The following is a 20,756-nucleotide window of genomic DNA, read 5'->3' on the forward strand; positions in this document are numbered from 1 at the left end:
GCCAACATAATGCACTTTCATACAAACAGGAAACCACAACAGTGACAGACAATTGTGCAAATCAAAGAACTAGATGTAACCATTACAGGGAAAGTTATGGTTTAAGCATCACAATTGCATACTTTTGTTGGCTGCCAGTGAAAGCCTGAATTTCTCTATTCAAGCTATTCTAAGAGGAGATTTTTATGAATAAAATCAGGAATCACATAGTTCAACTACAATATAGCTATCTGCATACATACTGTATTTTATGCTTGACAACCACTTTCATTTCATATTGGCTGCAGACACCAATACCATTTCACAGCAAATGTTGAGGGTAAAGAGATGTTAGCCAAAATAACCCAGCGTTGATTTTGTCTCATAAATAATCATGAACGCTGCAAAGCCCACTGGGAGTAATTTAGGGTTCCATGTCTTGCACAGAAATATTCCAACAGCGCATAGTCAGAGCTGTGATTCGAACATGTTACCCAATTGTGACTGGAGGACCTGCTCCACCAACTGAGACACAACTACCCGGCAAGTCCATCATTTTGCTGTTGCTCAGCTGGTTGCTGGTAACAACACTTAGCAAGATAGTGTCTGCAACTTGTGGCCTTGACAGGCGGCTACGGCTTAATCGTAGAGCAGATCATCCAATGACCGAATGGTCAGTGGTTTGAATCCTCACTTCAGCTTTCGGTTGTCAACATGTCCCTGTGCAAGACCCTGAATTGCTCCCACAAATAGTATCCTGTATGGCAGCCCCTGGTAACAAAAAAACTTATTTATTTTTTTTTTTTTGTGTCTTCATTGCTGTTCTTGTTGTTGCCTGCGAGACGAGCATATTGTTCTTGTCCTGATCGTATCTGAGGAGTAAGACCAGTACGAAAACACAACAAAACCATCATAAATCGCTGGTTTTAATGAGCATCTCTGCTGCTCTACGCTTTTTTTAAGTAAATACGTGAATTGTAATAACCATATTCACCAAACAAATGAAAAAATAGATTAATAAAATAGATTAATAAAATTGAAAAATAATTACATAATTTTGATTTTTATTGTCGTTTTTTAATTTGTTTTATTTTTTTTTATTTGATTTTATTTTGGCATTACTTCGGAAACACGAACGAGAATCTTGAGCAGCACGGAATGAATTGAAAGACGGAAAGTAGGAGGAACGTACTTTGATTGACAGGTTGTTTGACGAATTCAACTTCACGCCTGCCGCTGGAATTGCCCAAACATAATCGACTCGGAAGCTGCACCCTGCAGCTCTCTCCGTGCTTCATGATAACATCGCGTCAAAATGAGAATAGTTTTTGTGATTTCAATACGAGAATAGTTTTTGTGATTTCAATACGTGACATTTAAAATGTTTTACTTTCCGTAAATGTCTTGTTATAAAGGAAATGTACCCCCGTAGTTTCAAAACGTAATAATGTCATGGAATAAAATCTACGGGAATTGAAAAGTAACTGTTTTGTGTTAGTTATTTTTAAAAAATGATGATGCTACTATCGTCTGTCCATCATGGAGTAAGGGCAGCTTCAGTCCATTTCAAGAAAAGGTTTGTAGTCCACGCCAACTTTTTCTTTTGTTGACCGTTATCACAGGGGGAAGCTGAAATATATATTATCACTTCATAACATGGGCGGTACGGTGATTGATTCGTAAGCACGTCCGCCTCGCAGTGGAGAGTTGCAGGGTTCCATTCCGGCTCCGGTCTTCCTGTGTGGAGTTTGCATGTTCTCCCCGTGCTTGCGTGAGTTTTCTCCGGGTACTCCTCCCACTTCCCCAAAAACATGCATGGCAGGTGAATGGAACGCTCTAAATCAGGGGTCTCAAACCCTAGTCCTCGAGGGCCACTTTCCTGCATGTTTTCCATCTCTTCCTGATGCAACACACCTGATTGACCAGGGCCGTTCTCAGGCCTCTGCAGAGCTTGCTGATGAGCTGATCATTTGAATCGGGTGTTTTGCAGCAGAGAGAGACGGAAAACGAACAGGAAAGCAGCCCTGGAGGACCGGAGCTTGAGACCCTTAATTGTGAATGTTAGTGCAGATTGTTGTTCGTCTATGTGTGCCCTGCGATTGGCTCGCAGATTGTTGTTCGTCGATGTGTGCCCTGCGATTGGCTGGCAACTAGTTCAGGGTGTACCCCACCTGCTGCCCGGAGACAGCTGGAATAGGCTCCAGTACGCCCATAACCCTCTTGAGGATAAACGGATTAGGAAATGGATGGATGGAAACAGGAGTACCTGGAGAAAAGACACGCAGGCACGGGGAGAACTACATATAGGAAGGCCAGCGCCGGAATCGAACCCTGTACTTCTGCACCGTGAGGCCGACATGCTAAACAGCCACCATCGTGCGGTCTTTAACGAAACAATAGTAGTACAATTATATTTAAAAAAGCAATACATAAAATTTAAGCATTACAAATATGAATTATTAATTTACCAGTGCTTTATTTATTTACTTATTTATATTGCTTAACTTTGAATTAAAATAAAGTAATAATAAATAAAGTTACTGTTACTGTTTACCAGCCCTATAGTCCTCCTCAAATTTTAACACGTCTATTGACATAATATTTTAAATTATGGTTGGTCTCTCATCTCTCTTATGGAACTACATTACAGTGTATGTATTATTCTTTATAGCAGATGGACTCCACTCTTCAGGCACCTGAGCTCCTTTGATGGAGACCCTCCTGCACTGATTGATGCTGAAACTATCTTTGCATTATCATCAGGCCATGGCAAATGTGGGGTTGCCGTGGTACGGATTAGTGGCCCCGCATCCGCTACAGCCCTCAGGTGTATGGCGGGCCTCACACGCAGCCTGCCTGTTCCTCGCAGCGCATTGTTAAGGAGCATCACACATCCTCAGTCAAAAGAGGTGCTGGACCGTGGCCTTGTCCTCTGGTTCCCAGGTGTTTAAAACTGTGACATTACTCACACATTAGATTTTGATTCCTCTTTGGGTGATTTCTCCCTTTTTACAAATGTTTTTATGCACTGAGATATAGTACTTTATGTCCATTCATTTTCTATAGTGCTTGGCCTCTTTAGCTTCATGGGTAACAGGACCCTATACTGGGTGACTGTGGGTGACAGGCAGGGTACATCTTGAACTGGAAGCAAGTTAATCACAGGACACATACTGTACAGACTAACAACCATTCACACCTAGGCGCTTCCTCTCTCATCCCAAACGAAGGCATATACTGTAAAGTTAATTGTCGATATGTGCCCTGGGTTAATTATGCTCCAGCTCCCTGACCCACGACCCTGATGAGGAAAAGTGGCAAAGAAAATGGATGAATGTTGCTGTCTCAATTAGCCAAAATATTTTGACAAACCAGACATTTATATTTAGTCTCTGACTATTGTGTCCTTTTTTTACGTCGCCAGCTCCTCACAGTTTTACAGGAGAGGACAGTGTTGAGTTCCACATCCACGGAGGCCCTGCTGTTACTGCCGCAGTCCTTCAGGCTCTAGGTAGCTTTCTATTTTCACCCTTGCTTTGTAGAATTTGAATAAAATGAAGCAATGTCGTGCCAGTACAGTCATGGCGCACCCTCAAGCTTGACAAGAAAAGCAACTGACCAGGAAAAAAGGAAATTGTATGGTTGCACTTGCTTCCTTGTGCCTTTAGAGAGCAGCGTTGTATCAATTTGAAGGATGGTCTGTACCCCCTCAGAAGACAAAAAAAACATTGCAATCCTTTCTACAAGAGGCGAAATATTTTCATATCATACTGTTTTAAACAAATGATATGAATTTAAAAAGCTATAAAACATGCAATGTGTAATATTTTGTTGCATTTAAAGGCCATGATTTTAGTAAGACAGTTTTCCTTTCCCTTGATAATAGTTCTAAATAATTGTGGAAACTTTAAAAACAAACTCTTATTTGGAGAGTAGTTTCATGTAAACCCTACATGGCATGTGACCCTGCATTTAATTGTTGTAAATGTGTGTGTATGCATTCGTGCGTGAGTATGCGTTTTGTGCGCAAAGTGAATCAATTTTTTAAAAATCATGTTTGCATGCCGTGTTTGGTTGTGTGTTTATGTCTCAGGAAGTGTGCCTGGCATCAGGCCTGCTGAATCTGGGGAGTTCACGCGAAGAGCTTTTCAGGCAGGGAAACTTGGCCTGACGGAGGTATTGTAAATCGAATTCAGCATTTTTTCAGAGGTATTTTACGGTCAATCAAGACCATTGAGCTTATTCCAAATCGGACACAAATCCAGCGTCGTGTTGTCATACATTATGTCATACGTTTCATTTCATAATTTTATGTAATTTTCTGCAAAGTCCCTGTTAAGTGACACACCATAGAGAAGAGTGGTGATAACTACCCGACCAAGTTTGACCCCCCCCCCCAAAAAAAAAATCACTGGGTTTATGAAATTAGGTTCAGAATTTTGCAAAACCAATCTATTCTTCCCACTCTCAAACGCTTTGGGCATGTCTGCTGAATGCACTCAAACCGCGACCACACTCAACTCTCAACTGTCAGTCAAAGACCAGTTCTCCGACTTGGAAAAATGGAGGCAATTTTGGCTAGCATCTCACTTTGCGAGCACATAACTAAATGTTTGAGCAGTGAAAATAAATCAACCTACAGCATATATACAGTATATGTCACCATATCATTGCAGGGCTTTTCTACTCACAGCAACTCAATGATTAGGAGCGGCCATGCCAGCATGAAGCCCCTGTTCACACACTGGCTGCCATGTTTGACTGAAAATTATTCTATCACACTTTTCCACCTTTTCCTCATGACTTGCACACACGCCTAGCTTACGACATGGAGGGCTAAAGTGGCAATGCCAGCCTGAAGCGCCTGTCTTCACGCTGGCTCTCAATTTGGACTTTAAAAAAAAAGACCCTCTCCTTGCTCTCCCAGCGTTGTGTGCATTACATGCAAATATTCACAGCTGACAACGAGGCACTCCAAAGTGAAGCTGGGGTAGGGATTGCGAGCTAGCTAACTACACATCACAATTACACCAGATAACGTTGCGGTTTGAACAAGATGCTCAGGTTCGCTCATATTTGGGGAGGGGCAACTCATACCAGACTCGCAAGTGAATCATTGGCGCCTTTCGAGTCATGCCCAAAAATAAGGAAAACTGAAATGATGAAAAACACTTCAATGGTATATCCCCACACCTAAGTACCACATAATGCTAAGGATTTATGCATTTCCAGCAATTATCTTCATACATGTATAATGTATTTAGCAATACATGTCTAAATTTACTTTGGAGTGTCTTTATAAACGAGGCAACGCATTTAGCTCATCATCCCAGAATTGAGTGGTGGTGGTGGTGTTGTTATTTTTTCTTTTTGGTTCATCTTAGCTGGTGTAAAAACAGAATTGGTGCTGTCTTTGATGGATTTTCTGTTTCATGACATGCTCCTTTGGTACGGTATTTATTGACCACATGACTCTATTGTTTTTCGTATTCCTTTTCAAACTTTACAATATGCATTGTCGAAAGCCTTTCCATCACAGAAATGAAATTAAAATTTTACCTTTCGCAAAATGCAAACGAAGAGTAACATGTGAGGCCTGAGAAACATTCAGTCATGTACCGTACAATACCTACGGTAAGCATTGATGTCGACAAAGATTGTGCCTGACAGTGTGGATGAAGTCTATACTTTGACTGGTTCACTGTTGTGATGCCTCTTGAAGGTGGAGGGGCTCGGGGATCTGATCCACGCCGAGACTGAGGCCCAGAGGAGACAGGCACTAAGGCAAATGTCAGGAGAACTTGGCCATCTCTATCAGGACTGGAGTCACAGCCTGAAACGGGTGCGTTTGATTTACTCACCTCACCTTCTTCAATCTCTTCTCTGCAACGTTGTAGCAACAAAGGAGACGTTTTATGTCAGACAGCTTCCTCAGTTGTGACTTGAGTTAGTTAACTGCATGTCTCCTTAAACCATTGTGCTCATTCTCCTTTGACCTCTGCTATCACCAGGATATAGTTCTACACAATGAGCTGCTGCTTACATTGATATTTTTTTCCTTTCTGACATCATGTGTAAACTCTAAAGATGACTGTGGATGTAAATTCCATCATTTAATTAAAAAAAAAACTTGGTGATAAGTACAGGTAAGAGGGACTTTTGGAAATTTATATTTTTAATTGCAAAAAAAATAAAAGTTTCTGAATTGATTTCCAACCCATCAAGTTTGAAATTCTGAACAACCAAGTGAATATTTTATTAGCTGCCTATTTCCAAAATTATGTGAATTTCTGAATTATGATTTCATTTACAGTACATTGCTCGTACACCGTAGACACTGTATTTGTGTTTGGTGGTGTATCTGCTGCTTGCACTTTCTGAATTTTGACCAAAGAATGACAAAGACAGCTGGAAACTGGGGTGGGGTGGCCGGGTCAACTCTGTCGCTACACTCAGAAGTATCTTAATTCACATTTTTTCCCCATTCTGATGCTCAAGTTAAAACTTCAGCAAGTAATCTTGGCCATGCCTAAATGCAGTGAGTTGCTACCTCGCGATTGACCGATTACCTATTTGTGATAATAAGCAGTTTAACCTAATTGAATATCCTGAAAGAGATTTGATGGATAGAACGTGTACTTCTTAGTGACGTGAAAGAAACTGTGTGCCTTTGTGTGTGTCCGCCTTCATTGGGCTGGAGAGCATACAGCTGATGGACAGTGCTGACAGATGTTTGGCTGGTTCGTAACTCCATCTGAGCAACACAACGTTGTCTTTTGACATCATGTGACTGTATAGTTCTCTCAAGCCACTCTATCCATGCGGAGGAACTTTACGGACATCAGCCAAACGCTCCCACGTTGCACCAGTTTGGAGCAACTGTTGCAGATGTTTTTCTTGAGGTTTCGTAATAACATCTTAATTTTAGGTTCTGACCTTTGGGAATGTGAGAATAATATAATAAGAAGTACCTTTTTGTGAAGTTTTGGGTGAAACTTTTTTTAAAAAAACAATGTGGGGTTTTTTTTATGCGTTATCGCACGTGTGTAATAGACTTGAGTATGGGAGTCTGAGGCTTCCTGTTTTTCAGCTATACTACAATTGCATGTGTTCCGCAATGTCAATCATGATACTGATTTGTGGTGTGCTGGAAGTACAGAGGCTTTCCTTCAGCTGGATTCACTTTCCAAAACACCTTGGAATCTGTTCAGTTTTAGATTTTGGTTTCCATGATAAAACATGCAAACCTCCACAAAGGCTGCCGGAGCCGGAAACGAACCCTGTACCTTTGCATTGTGACGTGGACGTGCTAACCAGTCGGCCACCATATTTATATATTTATTTATTTATGATGCAAGATGTTCCAAAAAAGCTGGGACGGGGGCATGTTCACCACTGTACTGTATTACGTCACTCAACAAGCATTTGGGAACTGAGGACACTATATTGAAGCTTTGTCAGTGGAATCTTTTTTCCCCATTTGGGATTGATTGATACTGCAACCTAAGTTGCTTTGCAGTCTGGGGTCTCCGTTGTCATATTTCGCGCTTCCTAATGGGCCACAGATTTTCAATGAGAGAGACAGGTCTTTCACGATGAAGACACACCTTTGTAACACATGCCAAATATGACTTGACAAAATGAGCAGAGACATCCCTGTAAATGAGATCGCTCGGAATGTATCTTCAAGTTCAAGTCAAATTTATTGTCAGATAATGTGCTCTATGTGCAACATACAGCACAGATGAAATTTCTTTCCTCTCAACCACAGGAGAGAGAGGATATTATGCTGCTCCCAAACTTGTATGCACTTTTCAGAATTAATGGCGCCTTCATGGATGTTTGAGTTAACCATGGCATGAATACTAACACAGCTCCCTACCATCACAGATGCTGGCCTTTGAACTTTGGGCTGATAACAATCCAGATGGTCGCTAAATGAAAACAAAAAACACTAACATTGTATGACTTTGAACATATACTATCTTGTCTTTCTAATGGATTCAATTGAATATTGTGTCATAATTGGACAGAATAGCCACCAGCAGGCCACAATAAAGAGGATGACACATAGGTTGAAAAGGACTTTTATTCGCATTGTAAATGTCTCAACGTCACTGCAGGCGTTTGTTTCGATTCACTGAATGATTCAAGACAGGCTTGACCATGTTGACGCTCTCCTGTAAGGTGGGAAGCTTCAACAGATATTTCGTGATGCTTGTCTCCTCTTCTGTCTCAGTGTCTTGCCCATGTGGAGGCCTTCATAGACTTCAGTGAAGATGAGCTTATTGAGGATGGAGTCTTAACCCAAGGTATGTATATACTCCCGTCAAAACAAAACAAACAAACAAAAAAGATGACAGTCCTCCCCAGCTTTTAGAGGAAGGTGCAGGGGTGTGAGTGCTCTTCTTATTCTCAAAGGAGAGAGATGTCAGCCTGGCTTTCCTGTTTGGATAATTAACTGGCCATCGTGTGCTTTTGCTCTACCGCAGGGAGAAGCCATAGACATCAAACTGTTCAAAAAAACGGTTTCCTTTTAGGAAGCATGAAGAGAAAGAGCAGTGGGACAGTGGAAGCATTTGTCTTGCCTTCAAAGCCAAACTGCCACTGTGTTCAGCGGCTGTCAGCGTTACCATTTCTCACTCTCGAGACTGGTTTCCCACGTGTGTGTGTGTGTGTGTGTGTGTGTGTGTGTGTGTGTGTGTGTGTGTGTGTGTGCGTGTGCGTGTGCGTGTGCGTGTGCGTGTGTGTGTGTGTGTGTGAGGAATGCCTCCCAAGAGTCTGTCGCCTGCTGTCTGGCATCGGCAGAACTTTTTCGAGCCCTCAGAAGTTGTGAAGTTTCAACACAATATAGCCTGGGAACTGTTGTTTGTTTTGGTGGTACGGAATGTGGGCTCATGCCTCAGAGGTGCAAATAATAATAGACTCCTGCTTAAAAATAGCAAGCCCAGCTGGCACATTGTCCTTCCACTGCCACATGCAAATATTCCCTGAAGGATGTGGACAATGTGTCCTGTACATAAAGTATATCACTGCTTCACGAGTTTTAGGTTAAAGTCATGTTTTTGATTTTCTAGTCATGTGCAGAATCTTGAACATTGAAAGTGCTTTATTTATGCATTTGAACTTTCAGTCATCTTTGAAAAAAAAGACAGACCTTGACCCAGTTGTTGTCTAGACAAGTAGCGTCAGACAGCGGAAGTCTTTTCTTCAAACCACAGAAATTCAAGGCGAAGTTGAGCACGGTGCTAACGTCATGTCCCGTTCCTGTGTTTCCAGTTGATGGAATGGTGCGTGATCTGCAAGCCGAGATGGTGCGACACCTAAGGGATGAGAGGAGGGGCGAGCGGCTACGCAGTGGTGTGCAGGTCGTCATCGCGGGAGCCACAAATGCAGGGAAAAGCAGCCTCCTCAACACGCTCTGTAAGTGGAATATAGGACATGAGGGGACTATGATTAAATATTAAATACCGTACACTTACACGACACTACAATTAGTCTCTTGGCTGCCGTATTATTTGCAAAGAAAGCATGCATTTACCTCATTCATAACAGTAGTGAACATAGCAAACACAATATTAGTGTCACACAGGCGGTCAGCTTTACAGTGCCTGTGAAGCAGTTGGGGAAATACAGTAGATGCCATATCTCTACTCTGATTGATCCCTTGGCTGGGTGGGGGACTCAAACCTTGGGCCCTTCCAAGCCCAGTTTGGAACAAATTGCTCTTACTCATTGTTACAGTTGTAGAATTAGTGGAATAAAATTCTTAAAGTCATGATCTATATTGTACGTAAAATACTGTAAACAATATTAATAGGAAAAACTAGTATATGGGATACTTGTTATTTTGAGAGAAAGAGAGAGAGAGAGAGAGAGAGAGAGAGAGAGAGTTTATATACAGTTATATACAGTAGCGTTTACTCGAGCTGCGTGTCTTTTCCAGGCTTGTGTGGGCTTGTCATTTCCCATGTTGCGTCAAGCGAATCAAACACGTTTTGTTTATAGACTACGGATGTATTTGTTTGGCATGTTGTATCCTTCACATTACATAGACTATCGTCAGTGGAGACTCGTATAGTCTCCCCACAATTTCCTATTAGCATAATAACTCGGATGTGTTTGTGTGTGCAATTGAAGCTTTTTCAGGACCAAATGAAAGACATGTAATACAATTAGATGTGGCATGCTGAGAAAGTATGAATGCTGCCATCGAAAGAAATGTGTGTCAGTAATTTTTTTATTATTTATTGTGATCTTAATATTTTAATGTGTGTTTTTACTATTACATAAATGGCACAATTGAGCCACCTTAATTTTCAGGTGTTAGCTTTTTTTTTTTTAATTTTAAATCCTTTTAACACACGTTACAAAAACACTGAAAAACTAATAGCAATGTTTTGTAATATTTTTTCATTCTCATTGAATGAATTTAGAACTGTGTCTGTCTGGAGGGCTTCACTCTGTTCCAACTCTGTAAGTTATTTTGGACACATTCTTAATCCCATGTGCTTTATTCTGATGTTGTCAAATCCAGGCCAGAGACCTGCAGCAATTGTGTCCCCCATTGCCGGAACCACCAGAGATGTGGTGGAGACGGCTCTGGACATCGGTGGCTTTCCTGTTGTCTTGAGTGACACGGCCGGCCTCAGAGACAGTAGGGACCTGGTGGAGAGAGAGGGGGTCCGTCGAGCTCGTGAAAGGTAGTACAGTGTTGACATTACACTTCACATTATGGTCTTTTGTCCATATTTGCTGACATGCATTCAGTCTGTGACCAATGCCCGAGGTGTCTAAAAACAAAGGAAGGAAGAAATTAGTCATCACCCAATAGTAAAGCCTCTGTAACCAACAGAACTTGTCTTATTGCTCCTCACTGGATATAAATACTCTCAGGAGGTTGCATAATGAAGAGGTACCTTTCCTTGATTTACAACTCCTCCATATTGAGAGTTGTTTACTGACAGACACTTCCACTGTTTATCCAGAAAAAAAAAAAATCATTTGTTAAACGCGTCCTCACTGCTTTGTCCTGTACTAAGAGGCCATTAGACAGACAGACAGACAGACAGATGGCGGGATGAACACTCACACACTATTGACACTTGATGTTATTCTTATCATCATCGTCTATCCATTTCCAACACCGCCTATCCTGAACAGGGTCGCGGAGTTGCTGGAGCCTATCCCAACTGACTTTGGGCGGAAGGCAGACCATACCCTGAATTGGTGGCCAGCCAGTCACAGGGCACATATACAGACAAATAACCATTCACACCCACATCCACACCGTCACTGAGTGGGAACCGAATCCCACGCTGCCCGCACACAAGTCAGGCGAATGGACCACTACACCATCAGTGACTATTATTATTATCATCATCATCATCTTCATCATCACCATGATAATTTTCCTCATTATTATCATTATTAGGGCGTAAAAAATTGTTTTGTTATGACAAATGAAATTAGACGACGTTGTGCACAGGTGTCAAAGTCAAGGCCCGGGGGCCAGATCTGGCCCGCCACATCATTTTATGTGGCCCGCGAAAGCAAATCAAAGATGTCAACTTTCACGATGCTTGCTAAAATCTCGAGCAAAATTTCAAATTCTCATTTGTAATAAATAAGAGTGATATTGTAAGCATTTTCTTGTTTCCAAACCCCTCATTACAGTCACTTAAATACCTAAAAAAAAGGCAGACTGTGTTAAAATGCAGATTTCAAACCATAAACAAGACGACTTATTAGCTGATAAATCACACATGACATGAACAACATTAGCGTATAGTTTATGATAGCTGTGTCAAACATACGGCCCGCGAGCTGGAACCGGCCCCCAAGGAGGTTCGATCAGGCCCGCAGGATCATTTAAAAGTGAAAAAAATGCATAAAAGACACTGAATTTTTAATAAGGTGCAATTCGTGGAGTATCCGCTAGGGGACACACTGTTTTGATGAGAGTAGAAGACAATAGCAGTCTCAGTCTGTCACTGAGACAGACCCAACACAGCAGACGCTATCAAGGACATGTGAATACTTTATTCTTTACACATTTAATAGCACTCTCCTTAGTTTGTAAGGTGTAGGCAGGGGTTATATTTAGATTTTATATGCACATGTGTAAATGGTTGAAAAATTCCTTTCTTTATACAGTAAATCTTGTTTAATCTTAAAATGCATTACTATATTTTTCAATACCAATTACATGTTCAAGTTTTGTGCCTTTGTACAATCAGTGGGATCAGTTGCAATGCATATATGTAAATGATAAAAGTAAATTGCACATTTGTCTCAGGAAATCTAAGGTGCTTCATGAAATGTTTTGTAAAAGATATGTTCATTACATTTCAACATTTTCCTAATGTTCTTGTGCTTCTTTAGACCAAAACAAAGGGAAGACATATTATTTTGGTTATTTACAGCAGAGTATGATACAATTTTAATGGTCCGGCCCACTTGACATCTACAGAGGCCGTATGTGGTCCACAATGTGAAATGAGTTTGACACCCCTGGTTTATGACCTCTGTCGAGTAAGGGATGCTATTTTTTCTTCTGCCAGCCTGACAAATATTCACATGTATTAGTCACATGCTGTTTAGTGCCATTTTTAACAAATTGTTCAAGTGCTGAGCTGCTGTATAGGAAGGGTGTGCAGTTTGTCTTGTATCGAGAACTTTGTGTGCATGAAGCAGTTCAGACACTTGTGACCCGGGTCACTAAAGGAAGTAGGTGGTAAATACAAGCATCCGCTGCTGCTGCTAGCTCTTCTCTTGGGATAGATGTGCACCAGAGTTTATGCTGGCCATTGCTAAAAGAAGAAACTTGACATATTGTTCCTATGTTGTTTTGGGTTTTTTTTCCCCCCAGTGGAAATGCTAATGAACATGAATGAACCACATGACCCTAAGGCAATTATTGATAGCAACCTAAATAAATAGATGTTCATCTCTACGGGGCTGAGAGCATACCAAATGTTTTTTTAGAGCAACCGAAACCAATGTCAGGTTTAAAAATCCAGGTTTCCTACAGTATAGGAACATTTCTGGAGCAAATTTGAGTTTTGTTGTGCTCAAAATGGCTGCAATTTTAGTCTGCTGTACAATATATGTTGCTCATTTAGCAACCGGCTGAAGGGTTTGTTTGTTAGTTGGAGAAACAAAGGAGCAAAAAAAACAAAGAAACACTCGACTACTTGTGATGTTCCGCGATTGGCCCCGTGACCATTTTGTGGCCTGCGCACTGAAAGTCGGCTGTTGATTTATACCTGTAAAATGATTTCATCTTAGGAAGTTCAACTCAGGTCAACTCAACTCAGCTTTATTTATAGAGCACTTTAAAAACTGCCATAGCTTCGTACAATGAGCTGTACTGTACATGAAGTAAAAATCACAAATATAAATACAGATAAATTAATAACATAAAGACAGTAAATACAGTAATACACCAAAACTATGCAGAGTCTCATGCTGATTCAAAAAGCTAAAGAATAAAAATGTGTTTTGCGCTGAGTTTTAAAAACCGACAGTGAGGGGGGCTTGCCTAACATTTCGCAAGAGGTCATTCCAAAGAGAGGGACCGGCCACGGAAAAAGATCTCTGAGCCTCCGCTTAGTCCTCGGTACCTCCAGACGTGTAACAGCTGAATTGTTGATGCATTTCTTTTCTCAAGAGTTGAGCAAGCAGATTTGACTCTGGTGGTCGTGGACTGTTCTCTTCTATCCACGGATATCAAGCAAGCTTCAGACTTTCTTCAGGACCATCTCAATAGTGTCCTGCATAATCAGGAGCAGATACATACAGGTACTCAATAGTGTTCTATTTTTATTTATTTGTTTTTGTTTTTGTTTTTTGTTATATATTTTTGTGTTTGTAAATGCCTTTCATTGTTCTATGAATAAAGCTGCCTTGTCTTGCATTGCCTTACCTTGCCTAGAGACCAGATTGGCGTGTTCAAGACATGATAGCACCATATGGTTTAGAAATAATGATGACATGCATTTACTTACTTTTATTCCAGAATTACCATCTGACAGGTTCCTTCTGGTCTTGAACAAGGTGGACTTGCTGCCTGAGGAGCAGCGACAAATGCTGAAATTGATTTTGGGGTGCATCTCTGGCCTTCCTCCTGTCTGTATGATGTCCTGTCACACCAGCGAGGGACTTCAAGACTTCCTCACAACACTGCATAGCAGAGTCAAAACTTTGTGAGTCAATAAGATTTACTACACTTTCTTCTGTCCTTGTCTTATTTTCAGCTAAATTGCTTCCTTTTAAATTAAAATAATAATAATCGTATTCATAATCATCCATCCATCCATTTTCTGATCCGCGTTATCCTCACAAGGGTCGCAGGCATGCTGGAGCCTATCCCAGCTGACATCAGGCACTAGGCGGGGGACACCCTGAACCGGTTGCCAGCCAATCGCAGGGCACACATAAACAAACAACCAACCGCACTCACACTCACACCTAGGGACAATTTAGAGTGCCCCATTAACCTGCCATGCATGTTTTTGGAATGTAGGAGCCAACTAGAGTACCCGGAGAAAACCCACGCGGGCACGGGGAGAACATGCAAACTGCACACAGGAAGGCCAGAGCCCGAATCGAACTTGACTAATCATAATAATTCAGAAACAAGAATCCTAAGCTCAACAATCAGAAGTGGCATGCTTCTTCTGGACAGGCCACGCAAACCAAATAGCCAGAGCTGTTTGAAAAAAAAAAAAATGGTATTTCCGTCACACAGTCGCCCATCCTCCCTGCACTCCCGGCTGCTTGCAAACTGCGGGGAATATAAAATAACCTGCTCTGCAACAACTAACGAGCTGTGCTTGCTAGCTAGCGCGGCTAAACACTATTTTTCTGCGGTGCAGATCCCCTCCTATAAGTAACAAATCTGTGCCTCTGTGGTGGCAAGTAAGATTCAAACAAGTATCGCTATCACGAAAGGCGAAAAGGGAGTTGCCAAGCAAGCGACTCAACAAGCAATAAAAAAAAGACCAGGACAAGATGGAGAGGCCAAAGCTAATCGCTACGCTACGCTGTGAAATGAAAAGTCGCGAAACACCAGAATTCTCTGTCATGTTTGTAAATGCTACTGTACATAGTGAATGAAAATCGGACTGGCACTTGACTTGAAGAGAATTGTGACTTGAATTGAAATGGCAATATCTGACAGAAAACAGAAATCACAATTACATCTTTGCTTAAAATCGTTCGATCCTAAATTCCAAACAGAACTCCAAAAAATGGGACTGCAGAAAATTATTGGACCCTCATCCAAATTGTAAGCAATAATTGTATTGCCGGCATGCCATGCTCCCGCAATTTAGAAACCCACTTGCAGCCAGTTAAAATGAAGAGAAGGTGACTCAACATTTGTGTTGTGTACCACACTGAGCATGGAGAAAAAAAAACAAGAATTGTCGTAGAATTTGAAAACCAAAATTGTGGAAAAGCACGGACAATTTCAAAGCAATGTTTTTGGCCAATACTGTAATTTCCTGTCTTGCTGATGTTTATGCTAAGCTAACGGTTACTGTTTTAAGGCTTAAAGTAAGAGCCACATTACTACGGCACCTTCACTTTTTAACGCCATATTTCCTTCTGGGCCATAAATATAAAACAATCAAATGGAAAAACAGCAAGTTGAGCACTAACTGGGTGTGCCTACTTGTACCGCGCGCTGTTCGTCGCCTCAAAAGGATTTAAAAGACCATCTTCAAACCGAGAAACTCCATTCAGCGCAAATGCGTGTTTATGGGTTGTGATCAATATACTGCTGTCTGTTGATTGGTCGAAGGAAGGATTGTCCCCTTTGAGTGAAGGCAGCGCTAAGACAGATTAATTGAGACACAAGGTTTACTGCAGCAGCAGAGATTACTGTTTGAGTATAAGTGTGTGCTTTCGATTTAAACCTCCTCCCCGCAGGGGATAAATAAGTAAGGAAAAGGAAAAATAAAACAATGGAAACCTCATGCTATAAATAGAGGAATTATTTTTTAAAAAAATCCATATTTCACCAGTTCAGTATATCAAACTTCCTGTCTAGGTGTGGCGACCCTCTGTCTGGTGCCCCGACCCTGACCCAAGCACGCCACAGGTCCCATCTGCAGCATTGTGTCACAGCCCTGGATCAGTACCAGCGATACCGCGACCTCGACCTCGCTCTAGCAGCGGAGGGCATTCGCTTGGCTCTCACCAGCCTGGGCCGGATCACTGGAAAGGTCGGACCAGAGGAGATCCTGGATATTATTTTCAAAGACTTTTGCATTGGCAAATAGTTGGGCGGCCCATGTCCATGATGATACTGTCATAATAACAAGAAACCGCACAGAGAGCTCAGCTGCATTCTTGCGTGGCCCCACAGTACTGGCAAAGGAAAGTATCGTTGAGGATAGAACCTTGGCACTGTGCCGAGCTTTGTGTCATCAAAAGAACACATCAGGTTCTTGGCTCCAATTGGTTCCCAAGACACCCAAATGTTGTTGTTGGTTTTTTTTTTTTTTTTTTTAATCCGAGTGGAGTGGAAATATTTGACATGATGTCTCCCACACATGTGCGGTACACTTTGTACAAGTGTTTGGCCTGCCTTTAGTCCAGTTTAAAAACAGTGTGTTGGGTCTTTGATAAGTGTATATTGGGCCCTTGGGTCTGAGCAAGCCACATTTGGTGCAGCATAACAAAGTGGCAGCACCTGACAATTGCAAGGTCACAACTCTCAGCACGGATGTTTGGATGTACAGTCTGACCTGGAGCAACAGTTCAGGTTTCAGCTGCATCCACATATTCGTTGTTTTTGTTTTGCCGTTAAGATCTGGCATTTGATTCGACTAAAATTTTGCGGCAAAAATATACAAAAAAAACAACAAAAAAACAAAGAAAACAAAAAAAAAAATACATTCTAATTTCAGTTATAAATAACGGGCATCAATTCCCAGATTTTTGCTATTCGGCAAGGCAGCCTGGTTCCTATCCACTGTATATGCCTTTAATTATTTAATTTAATTTAAATTCCGTCATGGGATGAAAATATCAGAGCAGTAAAGAAGACCATTTATTTCGAAAATTAAAATACTTGTGCAGCCGTGAATCTTGAAGTCATCTTGGTCTTTTTGCCTCTGTCATCTTGAAATGCTTTTCTGCAATTCTTGTTTTCTATTTGCGAGGATGATGCTCCTGGACCCGCGGCCCGGTAGTCCAGTGGTTAGCACGTCAACTTCACAGTGCAGAGGGACCGGGTTCAATTCCAGCTCCGGCCTCCCTGTGTGGAGTTTGCATGTTCTCCCCGGGCCTGCGTGGGTTTTCTCCGGGTGCTCCGGTTTCCTCCCACATTCCAAAGACATGCATGGCAGGCTGATTGAACAGTCGAAATTGTCCCTAGGTGTGAATGTGAGCGTGGATGGTTGTTCGTCTCTGTGTGCCCTGCGATTGGCTGGCAACCGATTCAGGGTGTCCCCCGCCTACTGCCCGAAGACAGCTGGGATAGGCTCCAGCACCCCCGCGACCCGAGTGAGGATCAAGCGGTTCGGAAAATGAATGAATGAATGAATGCTCCTGGACCCTTATGTGTGAATTTTTTTTTTCTTATTAAACATCCCAACTTCGAAAACACTGCACTGTGTTGCCATCACGTGTTGGCAGGAAATGAGATTTGGAAGTACAAAGTGGTTACTATTTTTTCTTTGTTGGGTGTATAACTGTCATAATTAATCCGGTAATCGACAACTAATCGATGATCAAATTAATCGAAAACTATTTTTATCATTGAGTAATCATCAAGAGCCATTGTTTAAATTAAAATTGTCCAAAGCAGCAGTCGTAATTTCTGTCGTCCATATTACCTCCTATTTCATGAAGCAGATGCTTGCAAATCTTAAAGTGACAGTAACCAAACCAACATTAGTGTGTCTGAAGCGGCTTTCGATATCTGTCAAATTTTGCTGCCCTCAGACTGATACACGTGCTGTCATTTTTTTCCCCCCACCAATATCAGTTCGATAATTATCGGTCCGATAGTTACCGTGCATCCCTAGCAAAAGTTTACGTTTGGTTGGCGGCAGTGTGATGATTTGGGGTGGCATATCCCTCATTGGAAATTCATCATTGGAGTAAAAATCCAGAGAAAGCTGCAGATGGGCTTCTACAGCTCCCGGCAATGTCATCTCGCCACAGTCTGGTACTGGTCTCTATCCTCCAAGATTACAACGCTCACCCTCACAGAGCGGAGTTTATCATAGACTACCTCCAGAATTCGGGAGTGGAGAGGATGGAATGTCCTGAACTCCACCCCAGTGAATACTTGTGAGATCAGCTTGGCTTTTCCCAACCAAACGCTGTTGGCTGACCTGCGACAAAAGATTGTTGAAGAATGGGATGGCATCCCACCGCAGTGTGTGACCAGCATAAGGACTTGGGAGGACGCGCCAGGCTCACAAGTGTGGCTATGTGTGGTTCTTCCACTGGTAAAGTTGCAATACGTCTTGTTTCTTCAAACGGCAATCATCCAATCCACCAAACAAGAGTTGTCGGCAAGGGCAAAGTGAGCTGTTTGGCATTGACGGAGATTTGGCAAATTTTTCACTGCCGCAAGCCACATACTCATGACTGCTGTTCATCCCACAAATTCATGTTCCTTACAAGTGTGGCACAACATGAACAGACTTTCCAGTGCCATGTCATTTAATCTGAAGATGCATTTTTAGAACAAAGAAAGAATCAACCTGCTGTTTATCTTTTACATACTTAGATACTAGCGCAATAGTTATCAGCGGTACAGTATAACACTTTGAAAAAAATCTTTTCAAGACTAATTTTACATGACGTATTTTATCACCAAATTTTGGAGCCCCTGGAAATGCAGCTGCTCTGTGCTTGAAATCCTTGATGGTGTCATATTTTTGTGAAACCTCTTCAATTAAAGCTATTCTTACAATCAATTTATTTTTCAGATCCATTGTGATGGGTAGGTGAAAGCCAAAGAATTCCGTTATTGTCCCAATACTTGTCATCGGTCAGGTGTACCTGTTCTCTCAGATGCTCCATTAAAAATGGGACTATTGCCCATGCACGATATACTGTCCAGTCATCCATATGCAGTATCTGTGCTGGGATTTGTTCCACAATGATCCGCAGGTGGATGCCTCATTATCAAGCCCCAAGTAAATGTACCCAAAATATGCAGACATGAGTGACGCAGGTCTCCTTCAGTCTGTGAGGCAGGAACATTGTTGAGGCGTTGAATGCCGTGGCTTTTGTTCCCCTGTCAATCTGGCCTTGATCAAATATTTATGTTTCTTTGTTGAACTCGTCACCCTTCTTCCCCATTTGTTGGTCGCTGACGACATTTGCTCGCCTTTTACGGCAACAGAAGTGCCTGTCTGCGTCTTTTTGTCTTTCTCTTGCCAGTCTCCGTGCTCAGACTTTTCCTCTTCCCGCTCCACTTTGTCAGCCTTTTCTTGTTCTTGATAAATTACGACACAAGAAGGGAGGGCAGTGGCATTTTATGATAAATGTGGGACTTTCTATCCAACGCATCAAAAGCTATACATTTTTAACCATGTGCTGCAGTCGATCTAAATAAGTTTATATAACGCAACATACAATTTTACAAAAATTGTAAAAGTATTATTCCTGAATATTTATTTCACTTTCAACCACTCGACATGTTCAGTGGCATCAGTGCTATACATACACATATAGTTCATATTTTTTTCTTTGTATTTTTGCCCTCTATGGACAATAAAAGCGGTATTGTGCTATGACCCAAACAGAAATATAAATCTATATAAATAAAACATGAATTGGAATATTTCATATCACACACTTTTTATGCTGTGTCTTTGATTTAAAGATGACAATACGCAAAAATCTACAAAAATTGTAGAAATTGTAACATATGGGGTAACCCATGTGTTACAAACATCGTAGAAATTGCAGCACAAGGGTTACATCACTTATTCATACAATGCGTCCTGTTACAATTAAGTCAGTATATGGACCCACACCTGAATAAAAAAAAAAAAAATACAAATAAAAAAATAAAACACCATTTCATCTATCCATCCATTATCCATACCGCTTATCCTCACTAGTTTGTGCTGGAGCCTATCCCAGCTGACTACGCAATTGAACACTTTACTAAACAATCACAGGCCACACAAACATTCACAATCACACCACGAGACAATTTAAGAGTGTCCAATAAACCTGCCATGCATGTTTTGGGAATGTGCGAGGAAACCGGAGTACCCGGAGAAAACCCACGCGGGCACGGGCAAATTCCACAGAGGAAGGCGGGAGCCTGGATTCGAACTCACGTCTTCCACACTGTGAGGCGGCTGTGCTCACCAGCCGTCCACCTTGCCGCCCACACCGGTTGATAGTCTTCCAAAATGTAGTTGAACTTCTTAAAAAATAATAATAATAAATTCTCACTTGGTTTTAGTTGCCCTCATTTGTAAATCATTGAACTTTGAACATTCAAGGCATGGACAACTTTTTATATGAATGTTTAGCTTCTTGTATGCCAATATCCATCAGTTGTAATGGATCTTATGATCTACCGGTGACTAGGGCAATGTGTGTGTGTGTGTGTGTGTGTGTGTGTGTGTGTGTGTGTGTGTGTGTGTGTGTGTGTGTGTGTGTGTGTTGGAACCACATGTTGGAAATTGCTAAACAAAGGATGTCCTGTGAACAAACTGCTGTCATCCGTTGCGCTTATATCATCACTGAAGTGTCTCTTGTAAATCCTCTGCTCCAAATTCTCGGTT

At 41.6% G+C, this 20,756-nt stretch overlaps 1 protein-coding gene across 1 annotated transcript; it reads left to right on the plus strand.

Annotated features, from left to right (window-relative positions):
* Nucleotides 1-1,238: 1,238 nt before the first annotated feature.
* Nucleotides 1,239-17,077, plus strand: gtpbp3 (GTP binding protein 3, mitochondrial). The gene is made up of 11 exons (XM_019875343.1): nucleotides 1,239-1,555; nucleotides 2,651-2,922; nucleotides 3,404-3,490; nucleotides 4,073-4,155; nucleotides 5,702-5,821; nucleotides 8,219-8,291; nucleotides 9,259-9,402; nucleotides 10,517-10,682; nucleotides 13,652-13,782; nucleotides 14,000-14,186; nucleotides 16,037-17,077. The coding sequence occupies exons 1-11, from the start codon at nucleotides 1,491-1,493 to the stop codon at nucleotides 16,266-16,268; spliced, it is 1,560 nt and encodes a 519-aa protein (XP_019730902.1). The 5' UTR covers nucleotides 1,239-1,490; the 3' UTR covers nucleotides 16,269-17,077.
* Nucleotides 17,078-20,756: the final 3,679 nt, after the last annotated feature.

Source organism: Hippocampus comes, unplaced genomic scaffold, assembly GCF_001891065.2.
Source record: "Hippocampus comes isolate QL1 unplaced genomic scaffold, H_comes_QL1_v1.1 scaffold132, whole genome shotgun sequence".
Taxonomy (NCBI): Eukaryota; Metazoa; Chordata; class Actinopteri; order Syngnathiformes; family Syngnathidae; genus Hippocampus; species Hippocampus comes.